Source organism: Pygocentrus nattereri, chromosome 20, assembly GCF_015220715.1.
Source record: "Pygocentrus nattereri isolate fPygNat1 chromosome 20, fPygNat1.pri, whole genome shotgun sequence".
NCBI lineage: Eukaryota > Metazoa > Chordata > Actinopteri > Characiformes > Serrasalmidae > Pygocentrus > Pygocentrus nattereri.
The window spans coordinates 32,720,851-32,741,001 of NC_051230.1; the positions used below are offsets into that span (position 1 = coordinate 32,720,851).

The 20,151-nt window shown below is 42.3% G+C and overlaps 1 protein-coding gene and 1 gene segment (V, D, J or C); both read right to left on the bottom strand.

Annotated features, from left to right (window-relative positions):
• LOC108416077 (H-2 class I histocompatibility antigen, Q9 alpha chain-like) overlaps positions 1–20,151 on the bottom strand; it is a 471,933-nt gene that overhangs the window by 93,940 nt on the left and 357,842 nt on the right. The window lies entirely within an intron of this gene.
• On the bottom strand, positions 17,557–18,802 carry LOC108414325. The segment is given in 5 exon segments: positions 17,557–17,665; positions 17,746–17,865; positions 18,004–18,048; positions 18,162–18,521; positions 18,758–18,802. Coding segments are annotated over 5 exon segments (657 nt in total).

Here is a 20,151-nt window from a genome sequence, read left to right on the forward strand (position 1 = left end):
AGGAAATGATCCAGATTTGAATCAAATGGAACAGTCAATTCTGAGAGCTAAGATACAGAAGGGTTTGCCCCTGTCAGTGAGAAGTAAATTGGCAGAAGTTGTTGGACTTAGAAGTATGGCCAAGGGTGTATATACGGATCATATTGCACATCAAGTGGAACTGTATAGGAAAAAGGAACAGGAGAAAAAAGAACAGGACCAAGAGACTTTGAGGAAACTCACTCAAGTTCAATTAACAGACAGTAAGAAGAAGGAGAAGAATCAAGCGGTAGTGATGCAGAGTCAATTCTCAAGAAACCAAATAGCATCACAGCCACAGCCAAATCAGGCCCAGCCACAAGTGTTTCAACCATCGTCAGTAGTTCCAGTTGTTCCCAATTCACAGCCAGTCTTTGGTGAGGAACAGACCTGGAGTCGAAGAGGTCGAGGAACCTTAGGAAGAGGAAGAGGAGGACGGTTTAATGCGAATTTTCAACAATTTTCAGAAGTGTGCTACAATTGTGGACAGTTTGGCCATTTCGCCAGAGAGTGTAATAGACCTGGAGGAAACTTCAGAGGAAATTTTAGAGGGAATTTCAGAGGAGGATTCAGGGGCCAATCAAGGCCATCCGCAGGACCAGTGAACCCTTATAGGGGTCCGGAACTAGGGTTTTAGGGGTGCCCAGAGAATCCGGAGGGGAGGTGTCAGCTGGTAGCGTCAGGGCCGGAGAAAGATCCAACGATAAAAGTGAAAGTAAATAACCAATCATTGGAAATGATGGTGGATAGTGGAGCTGCTTTCACATGTATTCGGCCTGAAGATGCTATACATCTCCCTATGTCTGGTCAATGGATTCGGACAATCGGATTTGAGGGAGTGAAACAGCTGATTCCTCTCACAGAACCAACTGAGCTCTGCTATAAAGATCAGAAAATTACAATACCCATACTGGTATCAGAACATACACCTATTCCACTTTTGGGACGAGATGCTTTGTGCAAATTGAACTGCACGATAAAGTGTACACCGGATGGTTGTCTGGTGGAGATGCCTAATGATGTTGTTCGGCAGTTATTGATGACAGGGGAAGACAAAGCCTCTACAGTATTCTGGATTGGAAATTTGAGTGCAGATTTCTTGAAGCCAGCCAAGTTGTGGGAGAAGTTTATCATAGCAAATCTACCAAATGTGAGGCCTCCAGAGTATCCTTTCCATTGTACACTCAAGTATTTTAAGGATACTACTAAGTCAAACCCAGAGGAATGGTTGAGTCGCCAACCGGAGTGGACTCAACTACTGTCATGTTGTATAATTTTGGGACCACAAGGTGCTGCTATGAAAGTGGACAGAGATGATTATATGCAAGAGGAGTTTGATGTTGAGAGCAGTGTACCACATGTCACTCTTTGGGTGACTGAGGAGTATGAGCAGAAGCATATTGGACAAATGATGCTAGAAGTAGAAGAAGTGGTTTTCATGCCATTGAAGGAGAATCATGCTATATGGAGAAGTGAGGATCAGAGATTTATTAAGCTCATGATTACTGCTCAAGGTCAAGGACAGCCACAGACTGTGAGAATGATGCATGAAGCAATTTGTAGTGCCAAGGAGGATTTTGATCCTAAAAGAGAGAAGATGTTGCGGGAAGTTCCAGAGTGTTTATGGTCTCAACACAGTACTGACATTGGGCTTGTGAAGTCAGCTCAACCAGTGAGGGTTGAACTTTGGCAAGGGGTTAAGCTTCCCTGGAAAAGTCAGTATCCATTGAAAGAAGAGGCAAGTCGAGGGATTGAACCACAAATTGAAGGACTTTTGAAGGCAGGTGTACTGAAGATTGCACAGAACCCACAGTGCAATACGCCGTTGCTGCCTGTGAAGAAGCCAGATGGAACTTATCGCCTGGTTCATGATTTGAGAGCAGTCAATGAAGTAGTAGCAGATTTTCCTGCAGAAGTGCCAGATCCGCATACTTTGTTAGCTCAAATTCCTTCAGAAGCAACACACTTTACAGTGATAGATTTATGTGGAGCATTTTTTAGTGTTCCACTTAGTGTAGAGAGTCAAGGTTTATTTGGGTTTACGTATAACGGACAGTTCTATGACTACCAGAGATTGCCACAAGGGTTTAAACACAGTCCTCATATCTTCAATAAAGTGTTGAAGGATGATTTGACAGGGATAGATCAAATAATAAAGAGTACAGTAATTCAATATGTGAATGATATAATTGTTTGTTCACCAGATGAGAAAACGTGTCAAGAGGATTCAATTAGGTTGTTACAGATATTGGCAGAAAAGGGACATAAGGCGTCTCAAAAGAAGTTGCAGTATTGTCAGGAGAAAGTAGTTTATTTGGGACAAATTATAACACAGGGACATAGGAGTATTTCTGATAGTCAGTTAGAGGCTATTCGTAAAATACCTAAGCCCAGGACAGTAAGGGAAATGTTGACGTTTCTTGGCATTGCGGGTTATTCTTCAGCATGGATAGAAGACTATGCTAGTTTAACGGGGCCTTTAAGAGCAATGGTTAAAGATACTGGGAGTGCTCAGCTTCACTGTAACCTTGCCTGGACGCAAGATGGTCTTTTAGCATTTGAGACGATCAAACAGAGATTACAGGAAGCCCCAGCATTAGCACTTCCAGATTACTCTAAGAATTTTTTGTTGTATGTGTCTACTTCTATAGGGGGTAAATATGCATGTGCAATTCTTTGCCAGCCAACGGGCACAGGGACAAACCCTCAGCCTATTTCATATTATTCAACTGCATTTTCAGATGTAGAGATGGGGTTGCCTTTGTGTTATAGAGCAATGGTGGGAGTTTTTTTGATGTATGATAAGGCATCTTCTGTCATGATGGGTTATCCGGTGACAATTCTTACTCACCATAGTCTTAGAAATCTCTTGAACTATGGTAAATATATGCTGACTATGCCTAGACTAAGAGACTATTATAGGCTCTTAGAGCAGGAAGATGTTACCCTAGTGAGATGTGTCACAGTTAATCCGGCGGAGAATTTGCCAACTTCAGAGGATGGTGAGTCACATGATTGTGTTCAAGAAGCAGAGAGATATTCAAAACTTCAGAACTTCAGATTTGCAAGCTCTTCCGTTGTGTGAGCCAGATTTGGAATTCTGGACTGATGGGTCCTGTTATCGTGTGGGGGACACGTTAAGTGCAGGTTATGCAGTGGTAGAAGCTCAAGGAGAAGACTTTGTTGTAGTAAAGGCTGGAGAGGTGCCACAGCCAGCTTCAGCACAATTAGCAGAACTAGTGGGATTGACAGAAGCATGTTTGTTGGCGGAAGGTAAGAGAGTGACAATATATACCGATTCTGCATATGCACATAATGTCTGTCATTTGTTTGGAGCGGTGTGGAAGAGCCGAGGGTTTAAGAAGACAGATGGATCTCCCATACAGCATCATACTCAAATAGTGAAGTTGTTGCAGGCTATGATGAGGCCTAAAGAAATAGCAATAGCAAAATGTGCAGCACATCAAGCAGATATGTCAAAGGTTACATGAGGGAATAAAGCAGCTGATGAAGCAGCAAAAGCAGTTACAGGAGCGGATAAATTGGGTAAGGTTTTCTTGGTTACTCATGAAGTGGATTTGGAGGATAAGATTACACTTAAGGATGTGCAGTTAATGCAGGAAACGGCTTCCGCAGTAGATAGACAGTTGTGGGTAGAGGTGCCACACAAGATTCTACTGGTCTTTGGAGGAATCATGAGGGGTTGATAGTAGCACCCTCAGATTTGTTAGGTTTGATGATTCATGAAGCACATGGTTTAGCTCATGTGGCTAGAGGTGAAGTGAGAAGAAAAATCACAAAGGAGTATGGATTTTGGGCTCCATGCTTATTAGAGCAGATTGACTATGTCATAGGCAGGTGTATTATCTGTCTAAAGAATAATGTTCGGAGAGGAATAGTGGTTCCTCCTGGTCATATTCCGACTCCGAGAGGTCCTATGCGTGAGTTAGTTGTGGACTATGTTGACATGATAAAACCAATTGAAGGTAAGAGATATTTATTTGTAGTAGTTGATCGTTTCTCGCGTTGGCCTGAGGCATGTCCAACCAAGCGAAAAGACGCTCAGTCGGTGGCTAAGTTTCTGTGTAGGGAAGTCATAAGTAGATGGGGACTTCCAGATTGAATATCTTCGGATAATGGACGAGAGTTTGTGGATAAGACAATGAAACTGATTTTGCAAAAACTAGGAATCAAGCAGCGGTTTGGTGCAGTCTATCATCCACAAAGTCAGAGAATTTGTGAAAGAATGAATGGAGTTCTGAAAAAGCGTATTAAGATCTGTCAGCATACGGGATTGAATTGGGTAGCGGCGCTTCCGTTGGCGCTAATGGTATGCCGATCAAGTGAGTTGCGTGATTTGCATATGACACCTCATGAGTTGCTTACAGGAAGGCGGATGCCAATGTCTTGTTTACGTACAAGTGGGAAAGGTCTGAGCTTATCTCTTTTAGAAGATGAGATGCGAGCATATGTTACATATATGGAGACCTTGCATAAAAAAATATCTGCGTATGTTTCTGATAGGCAAAAGAAAGAGGAGGTGCAGGAGAGACTTGATGAGCAAAAGAGGGACACAATACAACCGGGGGACAAGGTGTTCATGAAGGTGTTTAGAAGGAAGTGGTATAATGAACGACGTGAAGGACCGTTTGAAGTTGTTCGCAGTACAGGAACCGCAGTCCAGGTTAAAGGGTCTCCAACGTGGTATCATTTCTCACATTGTGTTAAAGCACCAAGTGATGAGTTGCCATGTTCGCAGAGTCATGATGAGGGTTCAAAACAGTCAGAAGGGAATGCAGAACGATGTGAAGAAGTCGAAATGCATAGAGATTTCCAGAGTCAAATTTCAGAAGGTGAGATTGTCCATGGGGTGGAAGATGTTGATGATGTTGTGTACATTTCTGATGATGCCAGAAGTGACTCTGCAGTTAATGGACAGGAAAAAAGGTTTGGTGACATTGACTTCCAATATGTCCCAGAACCAGCAGAACCTATTTCAGTGGAGTGTGAAGCGTCAAAGGCCACAAAGGGCAGTAACTCAGCTGCAGGAGCATCAGGGGGTTCAGTTAGAAGGAGGAGCCCAAGGCCAGTTCGGAAAAGAGTTAGACCCAAACGGTACGAGAATTGAGGGAGAAAGGATTTTAGATAACATAACTCTGCTAAATGAGTCATATTCAACTACAGCAGCTTCTCAGATAATTTTGACAACACCAGATCCTTTAAAGACAGTAGTTAGAGCTAAAATAGGAAGAGGGGTTTATCTTCCCTGTCGATGTGAGAGATTTAATGTTGGAGGTAATAATCCTCCTCAGTGGAGAAATAGTCGTGGTGAAGATGTGCTGTTAGAGGGACCTGAAGTTGATGCAGTTCCTCATGATAAGAGGAAGTATCTTTTATATAATGCCATGAGGTGGTTCAAAGTTAAGAATGATTGTTCACTTTTTGTGCGTAATGTCACATGGGAAGATCAGGGAGAATATACATGTACTTATTTCAAGCAACATTTTAAGTTTGTGCCATCTGGTAAGGGGTGGAGAGAAGGCCACATAACTCGTAAGGTGGTAGTTGTGTTAAAAGATGTGAGTCCTACTGGAATACTTACAGCAACTACTCCGAGGGTGAATAATACACAGATGAGGGTTACTACTTTAGCTCAGGAAATAACTAAGAGTGTTAATACATCAATACAGGCTACTACTTTAGCTATGTCTCTGAAGGGGTTGCATGTTACTACAGCAATGGTGACAGCCTCTACTATTGTCACTTCAGGAAACATTACAAGTGAAGATAGGACAAGGCTAATTTTGGCTAATGAAACAGAGACAACATCTTTGTTGCCTATGAACTCTGTAAATGTGACACAGACATTTGATATGACATCATTAAAATTTAAAGAGGGGGTAAATGTAACTCAGAAGTCTATGCTAAAGATGGAGTCTAGTGTGAAGACTAGTAATGAGACTTTTGAAATCAGAGAACCAATGATGGATGATGAGTTTTTTTATCCTGATTGGATATCAGAAGATATGATTGACCGTTATCGTGTATTACAGAAGAGAGAAGCTAAGTGGAAAGCATATGGATTTGATTCCTCAGCAATGAAAATAGCAGACCCATTTGCGGGGAGAAATTTATGGTTTCAGCAGTTGACTCATTCTGTGAGATCAGTGAGTAAAGTGGATGGTCCATGTATAGTGAAGGTTCCAGCACCAGGTTCATGGTCTTTAATTTTAGAAGCGGTGCCGGAACCATTAGCTATCAAATGTCAATATTATGTAGTATCGTGGTTGTTATACCATCAACACTCGCCACAAAATAGATGGATGGCTATATCATCGAATTTGTTTAGACCCCAGTTAGAATGTGCTTGGTTAAGTAACTTGCCATACATAAATTAACTTGATCAGCATGAGGATGTGATGACGGCGATTCCTGAGGCAATAGAGGTGAAACCAGTGCAGGCTGACAAGTGTTTTTGCTCAAATAACACTCGTGGAGGTCCAGGGGTGTTTATGGGAATATCAGAGTGTAAGACTTATATGATGACTTTGGGTGATCGTACAAAGTATCCTTGGGAAAACTTATATGAAGTGGTTTTTCATTTACCAAAGCGAAAGTCAAGTGTAACTTTAATGGTAAGGAATCAAATTTCACCAGGAAATGTAACTATTGGGAATTTTAAGGACATTTGGTGGGTTTGTGGTGATAAAGCTTATATATTTTTGCCATATGGATGGACAGGTTGTTGTTATATGGCAACGTTAAAGCTACCGTATGAAGTTTTTACTGTAGGGATAGGACAAGATCCTCGTGAGAACTCATCAAGTGGTCATTTGGGAAATAGGAGGAAAAGAGAGATGGCAAAATTTCATGACTTGGAAGCTTATCATTGGAGAATAAGTCTTGGAGAGAAGTGGGGAATTGGAATATTTCCATGGTATGGTGTGACGTTTTTGGCTTATCATATTGATAATATTACTTATACATTACAAGGTTTTGCAAATGAGACAATAAAGGGTTTTGAATATTTGTCCAATACTCAAAAGAGTCATAGATTGACATTGTTAAAACATGATATGGCGCTTGATTACATTTTAGCTAAACAAGGAGGTCTTTGTGTGGCTTTGAATTTGACAGGAGACGACTGTTATACTTTAATTCCTGATAGCACTGATAACATAACTAATGTTATAGATGCATTGAAACATATAAGAGATGCATTTGGTCCTTCTGAGGGAGCTGGATGGTCAGCTAATGCTTGGTTGTTAGAGAAGTTGGGTCCGTTGGGGTCAGCTATGGTTCAGGTTTTGATAGCAGTGGTTATATTTTTTTGTGTTATGTTTTGTTTTTGTACACTGATATTGACCTGTGCGAAAGCTATGATATTGAAATGGGTAGGAGTTGGGATGCCAGGGGAAAAAGATCAGTTGTCAGTCTTACAGATGACTGATATAGAAGAGGAAGAAGTGCTAACACCTAAATTGATGGATAAATATCCAATTTGAGTATTGAGCTTATTATAATCTTGATATTTATTCTTGTCTTTTGTCATTATGTAATGGGATACTTAATTTTCATTTATTTGATTTATATTAACTAATGTATTAATCAATATATTACTGTATGTCAGTGGTTTTGCAAAAAGATACTGGCTGGTGTTTTCTTTCTTTCCTCTAGTATGAGAGAAAAAAGGGGGGAAAGGCCACTGGGAATGCTGAAGGAACTTGTCCCAACAGAGAAAATAAAATGGACTGGAGGATGTTCCTATTCACGACATCATTGACACCACGATGCTGTGATGGACTGTCCAGAGTCAAGGAGGAGACATATTCTTATGTTTATATATACCTGTACAAGTATTTGTTTGTGTTCCATTATGTTATAATTGGTGAGATTCTGTTTATTGTACCTGTTTGAAGAATGATGTTTCTGTTATGGGGTAAGTACATTGGGACCTCAGATGTTTTTTTCTTTTTCGATGGCTAGGGATATGGTTGCTAGGCAGGGATAGGTCTGCTGGAAAGTCCGATGGGTTGACCAGCTGGAAGGTGGACATTTTTGATTTTATTTTCTGAGGTTTCAAATGTATTTGCCAAAGTGATTTGTTATCATCCTTTTGAGATTGACATGGAGTACAATAGGTGGTTGCTCAGGGCAGGAGGACCACGAGAGACTTTTTCCTGTCTAGATTGTTTGATGGACATTTAAGAAAGAAAGCTGCCTGACAGGTTTTTCGTTCTCGCACTCCATGTATTTAAAGTATGCTAGTAAGAGCCTTTCCTTGGTTTTTTGAGACGTAAATGTCCCAAAAAAGGGGGGAACTGTGGTGAATTTGACCTTATTAATTCTATAGTCGTAACATTATTTTCTATCATATTGATTATTAGACTGTGTAGATTCTGGTTGAGTTTATCCTGTGGGCCTCTGACTGAAATATGGTGGAGCTTATTCAGGAGGCAGCTGCACAGGATGGGCCCCCCCTGAATGTAAACAATGCTATATATTAGACTGGGGCTACTCTGGACAATAACGTATGTTTATACCAAATTTGGCTAAAGAAGATCCATATATCACAATTGAGGACAGAAACCAGATGTCCACACCGGTATAAAACCTGGAGTTGTAAACGGACGTGTCAGAGAAACAATTGGCTTTTCTCTCCAAGCTTGGTTCGCGAAGGCTTGTCTGTGACTTCGACCTCTCAATGCTAATAAACATCTTTATATGCAAGAGACGAGTGTCACCGAAGAGTTTGTTCCTACACCTTTACAGCATCGCAACTAAAGAAACCACAACAGCAAAATAATTATAAATGTTTTTGTTCACTCCACAGCACAGATGAGAAACCTTTGAATAAGATGGTTCCCTCCAAGAATGGTGAAAATAAAAGATTAATAATAAAGTAATGTATTCTAAAATACTTCATGTAATACATAGGTCAATTCTCATTGTATCACTGACACTATTTTCCCCATCACTGTAAAAATATAAATGGTTAAAATAAAATGGGTGGTGATCATTCAGAATGGCAACCATGCAAATCTCCAAGCAAAACATCAGTCTCCATCACATTTAAGGAACCTGTTCCGGATCACCGGTCAGTAAGAACGAGCTGAGTGCACTTCTACTCACTGGGAAAAAGCACAAATCTCACAAATCTTATGGCCACCTCCTTGTTTCTACACTCATCGTCCACTTTATCAGCTCCACTTACTGTACAGCTGGTCTTTGTAGTTCTACAGTTACAGACTGTAGTCCATCTGTTTCTCTGATACTCTGTTACCCTGTTCTTCAGTGGTCAGAACCCCCATGGACCCTCACAGAGCAGGTACTACTTGGGTGATGGATCATTCTCAGCACTGCAGTAACACTGTTGTAGTGGGGGTGTGTTAGTGTGTGTTGTGCTGTGAAAAAGTTGGGCTGCACTGTGAAAAGTCAGCGCCAACCATGGCAGGTCTGAAAGCACCTCCCACCTGAATAGTACCTGCTCTGTGAGGGTCCATGGGGGTCCTGACCACTGAAGAACAGGGTAACAGAGTATCAGAGAAACAGATGGACTACAGTCTGTAACTGTAGAACTACAAAGTGCAGCTATACAGTAAGTGGAGCTGATAAAGTGGAAAGTGAGTGCAGAAACAAAGACGTGCTCATAATGTGATGCCTGATCGGTATAATTCTGTTCAGTTTTCATAAAGCACTTTTGCCACTGTGCAAAATGTAATTTCAATTTCAATTTCAAAGTGTTTATTGTCATTTGCACAGAGGAAACAAGTTTCCTTATATACAATGAAAAGCTTACTTTGCTCCTCGCTAAGAATGCCAAATATAACATACATAATACAAAAGAGTATATATACAAGCATATATATTAATCAAGAAATAACGCACTAAATATAGGCTACTAATAGAGGTTTTTAAATTTACAACAGGTTAGGTTACAGTGTATAAATTTCAGTGGTATGGATGGATGGTGCTGTGCCTTGCCGGGAACATGATTATCTGCAGCAGAAATGAGTGGTAAAGTGCAATAGTGCAATTGTAAACATGTGCTACAGTTAAAGTGGCAGTAGGTGCAGGTTATTCCTGAGGAAAGAGTTCTTTACCAGTGGGATACACATCATACGTCTGTACCTAAGTCTGGCAGACCGAAGTGTGAATAGTTATTTCTGATTCAGAACTCTGATTGCGGTGGGGAAGAAGGAGTTCTTTAGTCTGGAGGTCTTGCACATCATACTCCTATACCTCCGGCCTGAGGGCAGAGGTTTGAACAGTCCGTGCTGGGGGTGGGTGGGGTCTTTGATGATGGAGGCAGCCTTCCTTTGGACTCTGTGGTTGTAAATGTTCTGCAGAGAGTGCAGTGGAGAATCGGTGATCTTCTCTGCAGTCTTCACCACTCTCTGTAGGCATTTACAGTCCATCACGGTCAAGCTGCCGTACCACACGGTGATGCAGCTGGTCAGGAGGCTCTCAATGATGCAGTTGTAGAAGTTGCTGAGGATCACCGGAGACATCCCAAACTTCCTCAGCCTCATCAGGAAGTACAGCCGCTGTTGAGCCTTTCTGACTAGCTGCTTGGTGTTCAGTGACCATGTGAGGTCCTCACTGATGTGGACACCCAGGTATTTAAAGCTGCTCACCCTCTCCACCTCGAGCTCCTGGATGAAAAGTGGCCGATGAGGTCTCCTCTCCTTCCTCATGTCCACTATCAGCTCCTTCGTCTTGTCCGTGTTGAGGATGAGGTTGTTTTCATCACACCATGATACCAGTCTGGTCACCTCCCTCCTGTAGGCTGCTTCATCTCCACCAGTGATACGTCCTATCACTGCTGTGTCGTCAGCAAACTTCAGGATGATGTTGTCCTTGTGGGAGGCGACACAGTCATGGGTGAACAGGGTGTAGAGAATAGGGCTGAGGACGCAGCCCTGTGGAGTGCCGATGTAGGTGGTGATGCTGGCTGAAGTCCTGTTGCTGATCCTGACAGACTGGGGCCTGCCAGTCAGAAAGTCCAGAAGCCAGTCACAGAGGGTGGGGTGCAGGCCGAGTGTGGAGAGTTTGTGGGTGAGTTTGTGTGGGATGACCGTATTGAAGGCTGAGCTGTAGTCAACAAAGAGCATCCTGATGTAGGAGTCTTTGTTTTCCAGGTGGGAGAGGGAGTATTGAAGGGCAGCAGCGACTGCGTCCAAGGTGGATCTGTTGTGACGGTAGGCGTCCAGCAGGGGGTCCAGCGTGTCCGGTATGCTGTCTTGGATGTGGGCCAGCACCACTCTCTCAAAGCACTTCATAATGATTGGAGTGAGTGCTACTGGTCTGTAGTCATTCAGGCAGGTGGGGGGGCTCTTCTTAGGGATGGGGGCTGTGTGTGTGTGTGAACCTCCCAGTGCTAGTGCTGGAGGTTTCGAAACGACTGTAGAAGATGTTGAGGTCGTCCAGTAGGCTGTCTGTGTAGCTGATGTTGCTGGTGATAGTCCTGTAATCTGTGATGTGTTGTAGGCCTTGCCACATCTGCCTGGAGTCAGCAGTGGAGTAGAAGCCATCCAGTTTCTCCCTGTACTGCCTCTTGGCTGCTGTGATGACTTTCCTCAGTCTGTACTTCGCAGCTTTGTACTCTGTCTCATTGCCTGATCTGTATGCAAGAGAGCGAGCACGGAGCATGTGTCGTACCTGACTGTTAATCCAGGGCTTCTGGTTGGGAAACCTCTTCACTTGTGTGGTGGGCACGATGTTTTCCACACACATGCTGATGTAACCAGACACATGTTCAGCATATTCCTGAATGCTGACAGAAGAGTCCTCCATAGTGGCTGCAGCTTTAAACACATCCCAGTCTGTCGTAGCAAAACAATCCTGCAGTATGCTCTCAGACTCAGGAGACCATACTTGAACTGTTTTGGTAACCGGATTTGTTTGTTTCAGTCTTTGTCTGTAAGCCGGGTACATGAACATGAGTCCAAAGTGGGGGCAGGGTGCAGCCCTGTATGCACCGCGTACATTACTGTACACATGATCCAGGATGTTTTTGTCACGAGTTGGAACGTCCACGTGTTGGAAGTATTTCGGAAATACAGTCCGTAAGTTGCACTGGTTGAAATCACCGGCAATGATAAACACGGCATCAGGGTGAGCCGTCTCTAACGCGCTGATGACGTCATGGAGTTTGCCGAGCGCTGCCGCAGAGTTAGCTCGCAGATTTATATAAACACAAAATTCCCTTGGTAGATAATAGGGACGACATTTTAACAGCAGGAACTCCAGGTCTGGTGAGCAGTGCTTATAAACGGTCCGTATGTCTCTACACCACGCGTTGTTTAAAAACACACACACACCTCCATCCTTAGCCTTACCGGAGGCTGCCGTGCGATCTCCGCGATGCACAGAGTGAGTCTCTAGCTGGATAGCACTGTCCGGTACTCTGTCTGAGAGCCAGGTTTCAGTGAAAATTGTGCAGCACTCTCTTGTTTCCCGCTGAGATGTTATCCTAGCTCTCAGCTCGTCCAGCTTGTTCTCCAATGACCGCACGTTAGCTAGCAAGAGGCTAGGCACTGGTGGTCGGCTAGCGCGAGCCTTTAGCCTAGCATGCAGCCCTCCTCTCTTGCCTCGCTTGCGTCGCCGCCTCTGAAGCGCTCTCCTCAGATCAGCATGCTCACTCGCGGTCGGTAGGTCTGGGTCTTCCTGGTGGTGGCTGCGGGAGCGGACAATGGGTTGTAGCTCCGGTGGAATAAAACCACTAAATCCATGTTTGTTGTCTTTTGCGATGTCCAGCAGAGTTTGTCTGTCATAAGTTAAAAGTGCCTGGCACTTGTGCACTGTAAAGAGAGCATTAATGCACAGAAAAAGAAGAAAAAGCCGGCATTCTTGAGCAGAGCATGCAAACACGTCTGCCTTGGGGGGCGCCATGTTGAAAACTGGTTACAGTATTTACTAGTGTAACCCTTTCACCACTCAGCTCGCTATAAGATACCACCTTTCGTAGGTTCTCTTCAATTTGTAATCTCACTGTGGTGAAAAAGACATTCCAATGTATATGAACTGTGTCTAGGAGTTTAACTGATTCTAAAGAGATTTCCCACGGTAAACAAATATAGTGTACAACAAAAAACAATATCCACACAATAATGTACTTTTTAGAAATTTATATTAATGAAATGCCAAACATAACACAAACTCCCCAGTCAAAAATAAATTAACTTCGGCCTTTTTGTATAGTTTTAAAGTTTTTTTTAGAGTGCACTCTTAGTATTGTATGAAAACTCACTCCTAAGTTTGGTGGCGCGCGTTGGAGCTCATATCCCTTAATGAAAACAGTAACACTACCGGTCTGAAGTACTTTCCTCGTCGTCACGAACTCAGAAGATGCACAACACCGAAATCCTCACGGTCGGCAGCAGCGCTAGCTCTAGCGTAGCTTAGCTCCTCGACTTGGTCCTCAAAACTCGTTCAAACTCACTCCTCTACCGTGCAGGTCGGCCACGATCTCCTCCCGCGATCATTTGGAGTAAGGAACGAGGATCCAAGCCGGACAAACTCAGCAGCAAGCACTTTTATAACGTTTTCTGGGCTCAAACGATCTCCGTGCCTGTCCACCCGAACACACACCAGTCCGCGCTTTTTTTCTTTCCCCGAACTCACTTCTCACGTTATTTTACTTTCCCTCACGAACTCACATTTCGCGAGCACACTTGAAATCATGACAAATACCTGGGTGTTAACTTATAAACAATCATGAAATAATTAAGTGAATTTACTATTTTTAACTCGTTTTTTTTTCTTTCTGTAGAACGATGAAATTATCTATTTATTTATAACAAAATGAAATACATTTAATGCCTCACTGCATAATGAAATGAAATGCATTTTTCAACAAATAAAGTATCCTGATTGCACAAAACTCAGGTTATTACACTAGACAATGGTTTTGCTGTGTCTAGTTCCAGCCTATGGAGCTCCCCCCTTGCATTCTAGGTCCAAAACCTGATGGTATGTTATGATTCTGCACAGATTATTGAAAGGTTAATGCAGTGAACCCGCTTTCATCATTTTCCTTTGCTTCACAAGGTAGATTAAGTAGACAATTTCGGTTCTGCACACTACGTAAGTAAGCTAGATCCCCTTAACATGCCGTACATCAGACATTTCAGCTTTTGTTACACCTGACTTCCTACAGTATACAATGATGGCTTTTGGGATGAAAAATGCTCTTGCTACCTTTCAGGAATTAAGGTGTTGTCAGGAATTAAGAACTGTGTGTAGAAATTTTGCCACTGTGGTCTTTCCTCTCACTAACTTACTTTGTGCTCTTATTCTTTCATTTGGTCTCTTGACTGTCAGAAAGCTTTTGATAATGTTAAGGCTTTGCTTTGCTGTGCCCCTGTACTTACTGCCCCAAACTTTGAGTGTCCTATTAAGTTGGAAATTGATGCTAGCAATACTGGGGTTGTAGCTGTTCTTTTGCAAGAGGATGATGCAGGAATTGCCCACCCAGTTTGTTATTTTTCAAAGAAATTCATGTTATGAATGTAATTACTTGACTATTTTAAAAGAGACCTTGGCCTTTGTGTTAGCTTTGCAGCATTTTGAGATTTACGTCCGTTCTAGTTCACGCTTTATTTTGCCTTTTGCTCTGTTCTCTAGGTGGAGCTGTTTGGATCAGTTGATCTGGTGAGACTGATTTCAGCTGACTACCATGCATGCTGTTATTGGTTGGTGAATGAATATTCACCTTTGAAAAAGCAACAGCCATGAGATGCAGTTGGTCTGCGGTGTTTTCACCACGTAGTCCATGGAGGTCTCCAGGGAAGCTGTGGTTTTTGCTACTCTCCTAATGTTATTCACCTGGTTGATTTTGGAGCCATACACCAGTTAGACTTGTGAACTAGATTGTTGAAGTTTGCATTAGTGATTGAGACTCAGTGATTAGCTTTTATCTATTTCATACTTTACCATATTGCCTGTCCCTTATTACTATACCTCAGAGATCACAACTATGTAGGGGTGAGTGCCAATGATTTTGACATATATTATTTTAGGGAATGTAATTTTCTGTGTGAGGGGTAGATGTCTATGTGAAAATAGGCATCTGACAGATCTATTGTTACAAACCAATCACCCTGTCGAAGCGATCGACAAAGCACTTTGTGTGTTAACATCCTGAATGTATACTTGTATAGAGGTCTGTTTACCATCCTCTGCTAGGAACCATCTCTATCAGGGGCAGTTGTGGGCTAGAGGTTAGGGAACTGACCCTGTGACTGGAAGGTCGCCGGTTTAATCCCCTTCACCAACAGTCCATGACTGAGATGTCCTTGAGCAAGACACCTAACCCCCAATTGTGGATTGGGCTGCCCACCGCTCCGGGCAAGTGTGCTCACTGCCCCTTAGTGTGTGTGTGTTCACTAGTGTGTATGTGGTGTTTCACTTCACGGATGGGTTAAATGCGGAGGGGAAATTTCCCCATTTGTGGGATTAAAAAGAGTCACTTAACACACTGAGATCCAAAATGGGCCGAAGCGAGCTCTCTTTCTTTGGAACGACAAAGTAAAGTGAGTAAAAGCCCTGCTTGCTTTCCTCCTCTGTAACAACACTAATCGCTTGTTCGTTTAACAGAGACGCAATCTCGTCCCATAGGACGAGAGCTGAATCTCTACTGGCTATCAAAACCAGCACACTGTTGAATCTGGGTGGTTTCATATTGAACTGTAGCCTTGAGAGACTGTTGACAGAACCCAAGGGTGAACTACGCATGCGTGCCACTGGTCCACTCGAGCAGTGAACACGCCCCTGTAGTTTTCTGTGTTGGTGTCACCGGCGGGAAACAGGGAAACAGCAGAATTGCATCAGAGAGGGAGCGTGAACTCCGTCTAGTGGAGAACATGGGGAAGTTTTTTGTGTTCTGAAATGTGGGAAGCACATCACCCTCGGCCCTAGATTGTGCATACTTTATTTCTTTGTCCCCTGAACTGGGTGCTTGGGACACTTTGAACTGTGTTTGAAAGCCCCTGTGCTCCCTTCCTTTCTGGAACTGGAGGAGGAGCTAAGGTTTTGGTCCCCAAAATTCCTAACACTGGGGAGCAGTGGATGGAGGCAGGTATAGCACGGCAGTTTGAGTGGAGGTGATAAGCCACTGAGGACTCTACTGCTGGAGGACTCTACTGCTCCATCTCATGGATTTCCAGCTTGGAGCAGCCCTTGGTGGGAAGCTTGCTCTTAAAGGGGCTGGACTAGTAAAAATACATCTTCATACATGTAGGGACTAGGAGTAGGAGCTGGATTGAGCCTTTTCCCATCATAAAGTGAGTGAGTTTTACCCTCAACACACAAAACTATATATTAACTATATATAACTACCATATAATATATGGGTAGTTAATGTAATAAACTAAGACTCTGTTCATTTAATTAATTAATTAGTAGCAGTGGACTATTTGACAGTACTTCTAAAAGTAACCACAGAATATGTGTAGTTTAGATGTTGTGGCATCTGGACGAGGAAAAGATCGCAAGAACAGTAATTTTCCAGGCCAGAAGTTGTAGAACAGGCAGGTCAGTTGTAAAATCAGAACTGAACTGCATTAATAGTAAACAGAACTGAGGTGTATGGTTCACTGTACAGTGAAAACAACAATGCATGACCACTAAATACCTACTTACAGCTCAACCACTGTCATTATCAGTGCTGTTAATAACACTAGGAACATGTACTCAGGACTCATTAGAGCAATAGAGCTAGAACAGAACAGCAAATGATCTCTGTACTGTATCAGAGCAGAGAGTAAAGAGAAATGTCACTGCTGTTATATAATAATAGAGACAGGCTTGCCAAGGAAAACTATGCTGGTCTTGCTATCTGCTCCCTCCTAGTGGTACCACAAGTCACCCCCCCCCAAAAAAAAACCTGCTGAAATGCTGCCACCAACTGGAAGATACAGTTACAAATACTACAAACACTTTCGACCTGTCCAGGGTGTATCCTGCCTTCCGCCCGATGACCACTGGGATAGGCTCCAGCGCCCCCCTGCAACCCTGAGTGAGAAGTAGCTTAGAAAATGGATGGATGGATGGATAATATAAACCTTCACCAAATCAACAAAAACTCCCAACCACATTCTCCACACACTGTGAACACTGCAATCCAGTAACGGACCAATTATGATTTAATTAAAAATTCATTTGTATAGGGCTTTTTATAACAGGTGTTGACACAAAGCAGTTTCACAGACTCAAAAAGAGGAGTTCGTCCCTTCCGCTCAGACACTGAACCTGAACCACAGTCTACACTCCACTGCAAACACTGCAATCCAGTAATGGACCAATTACAATTCAATTCAAGATTAATGTGTATAGTGCTTTTTATAACACAAATCTACATATGTATGTATAATATATGTATGTCTATATCACAAAGCAGCTTTACAGACTCGAAACAATGACCTCGTCCTGTTCCTCTTATATTGAACGATCCTAAGCAACCATAAATGAATGATTCACATATGTTCGTTATGAGGACATCACTGGGAACATAACCTCAGACACAGTGTGTTCTTTGTTCTAGTTTATTAATTGTCCATCTGGTTTAACAGTAACTGATTATAATGTACTGCAGTCGTGTTCCTCCACTGAAGATGCTGATCCAGCAGTGGGAGCTCCGCAGATCCTGCAGTAAAACAGAACTGGATATTTTATAACATTTAAAAAGTTAATTAAGTCACTTTTACTAGACGTACAGCACTTTACCGTCTCTCTGGTCTTTACGGTCAGTCTGTCTGATGAAGATCAGGATGAGAAGAGCACTGAGCAGAACCGCAATCACAGCTCCAAACAGCAGCGTGAGGACCACATTAGAAGTGCAGCCAGCTTTAATCAAACAGCAGAAATATAGTTTAATTTCATAATTTTCACTAAGAAATGTCACCATGTGTGATAACAGTCATCATTTTAAAGGCTAATGATGGTCCAGGCCTTAGCCGTCATCAAAACACTGTCAACTCAAACCTTCTGCAGACTGCTCTGCTTTCTTGGAAGTCACGTTATTTCTCTCTGAAAAGAAAGAGAAGCTGAATTTATTTCAGTCTCCTGTATTACAGTTTCACATGGCTTAATACATTATTAAACAAATTATGAGTCAATATTAATCTAATAACTGACTGTACCTCTGATTTGTAGACGTGTTGTGGTGCTGAAGGTCATGAACTGCTCCTTTTGAATGAAGCAGTAATAGAGTCCTGAGTCAGAGAGAGTAACTGCAGTTATAGTGAGAGAGGAGAACGTGGAGTTCACTCTCATCACTGACCTGTTACTCTCAGGGATGAAGAAACAGGAGTTAGAGGAAGATGACGATGATGAGTAATATCTGCATGCGATGCGATCTGGTGCTGAATTGTTTGTTTGTTTGAACCAGAATATATAACCTGACAGACTGAGGCTGTACTGACACCAGAGAGTGACATCATCACCAGGTTCTGCTTCTACAGTTAAACCAGCCTGAGAGCTCAAACTCACTGACAGCACACCTGAAACACAATAAAACAACAAGGAATGTCTGTTTATAGTCGTATCTGTGAACTAGCCTGATCTAAGCTGCCTGTGTGAATATTCATTAGTGCTCTCTGCTGCCACTCGGCAGACATTCTCAGTGCTTTTGCATTTTAACACTGTCCTGGAATAAAAATAAATAAATAAATAATTTAATTTTTAATGAAACTAGATCTATGCTGCATTTTATAAGCCTGAATAAACACACACTTACCAACGCCGCACAGCAGCAGAGCCATAGCTGACATGCGGCCCCTCACAGATCCACTGTAGCTCTATCAGAAAGGAAGTTCCACTGTCAAACAATGTGGGGTGGGAGGGGCTTTGACATCAGCTCACAAAGCAGTGGACATAAAACAGGAGTCAGGGGTGCATTAAAAGGGTCTGACGAAAAACATTAAAGGTTTTTAACTTGGTTTTCTGTCTGCAAGCCCGTTATACACACAAAGATCGAGCCTAGCGGTTAGATTTGATCCAGTTTACTGTTACAAATGAATTCCTTCAGTTGTTGGGAATCAGTGCAGTAAATCCGTCTATAGCAGTTTCCATATGTTACCGCTTCTCTCTGACGTGACTGTGTTTGTCTCACATATTTGCTATATTTATTAATTATAATACACACACACACACACACACACACACACACACACACACTTTCTATGCCCCCTATCCTTCTGGGTCAAGCTGGAGCCTTTCCCAGTCCCAGTCAATGGGCGTAAAGCAGGAAACACCCTGGACAGGCCGCCTGTCCATCACAGGGCATAATAATTATAATGTAATATATACGTATTTACATATTTATCGTATGTTTCTGAAAACCTTGTTGCTTATTAATATCTTGTTCCATTTTACAAACATTGACTCATAATTGCATGTGATTTGGTTAAAAGACAAGTAAACCTTTTTATCATTAAATAACAGGATTTTTTCTGAGGAAAAGGAAATAAATGACCTTCTTTAAAGCTAAAGGGTAATTATACAGCAACAGTACAGAGGCCAGAGGTCAGTTTTGTGGTTGGAAAATGTTCAAACCATGATATGAAAACACGCAGTCACACACAAGCACTCAAACACAAGCACGTGTGTGTTCGAGTGTGTGCATTTCCACACTTTAGAATCATTTATACCAGCTATGACTATGATAGGATAACATATTAAGATGAGGCCAGAAGTTTTGATCACTCAGCAAAAGAACTCACACATTTTCTCCAAGCTGAGTGTTTGTCTCTACCATTCTTTACAACACATTTCACAAACATGTCATTTATTTCATTTAATGACAATGACAGTACTGTTCATTTGTCTTTGTGGTCCATCTCAAAGACAGAAGAGAAGAGATGTAGACGTTTCCAAACACTGTGGTCATTCAAATAAGCATATATATTCTCTGAGACTCCGTGGAAAAGAGTCCATCACTGAAAGTGTCAAGGCACTATTTTTATAACAAACACTGACATGTTTATCAAAAAGGGAAAAGGCACTTTTAAAGAAATTCATTTCAGTGTCTCAAAAGAAAAAAATCCTAAAAGCTTGAGAAAGAACAGAGAGGAACCAAGACCTGAAAAGAAAATCTCTCTAAAACATGAAGAATGACTGAAAGGAAGCAAC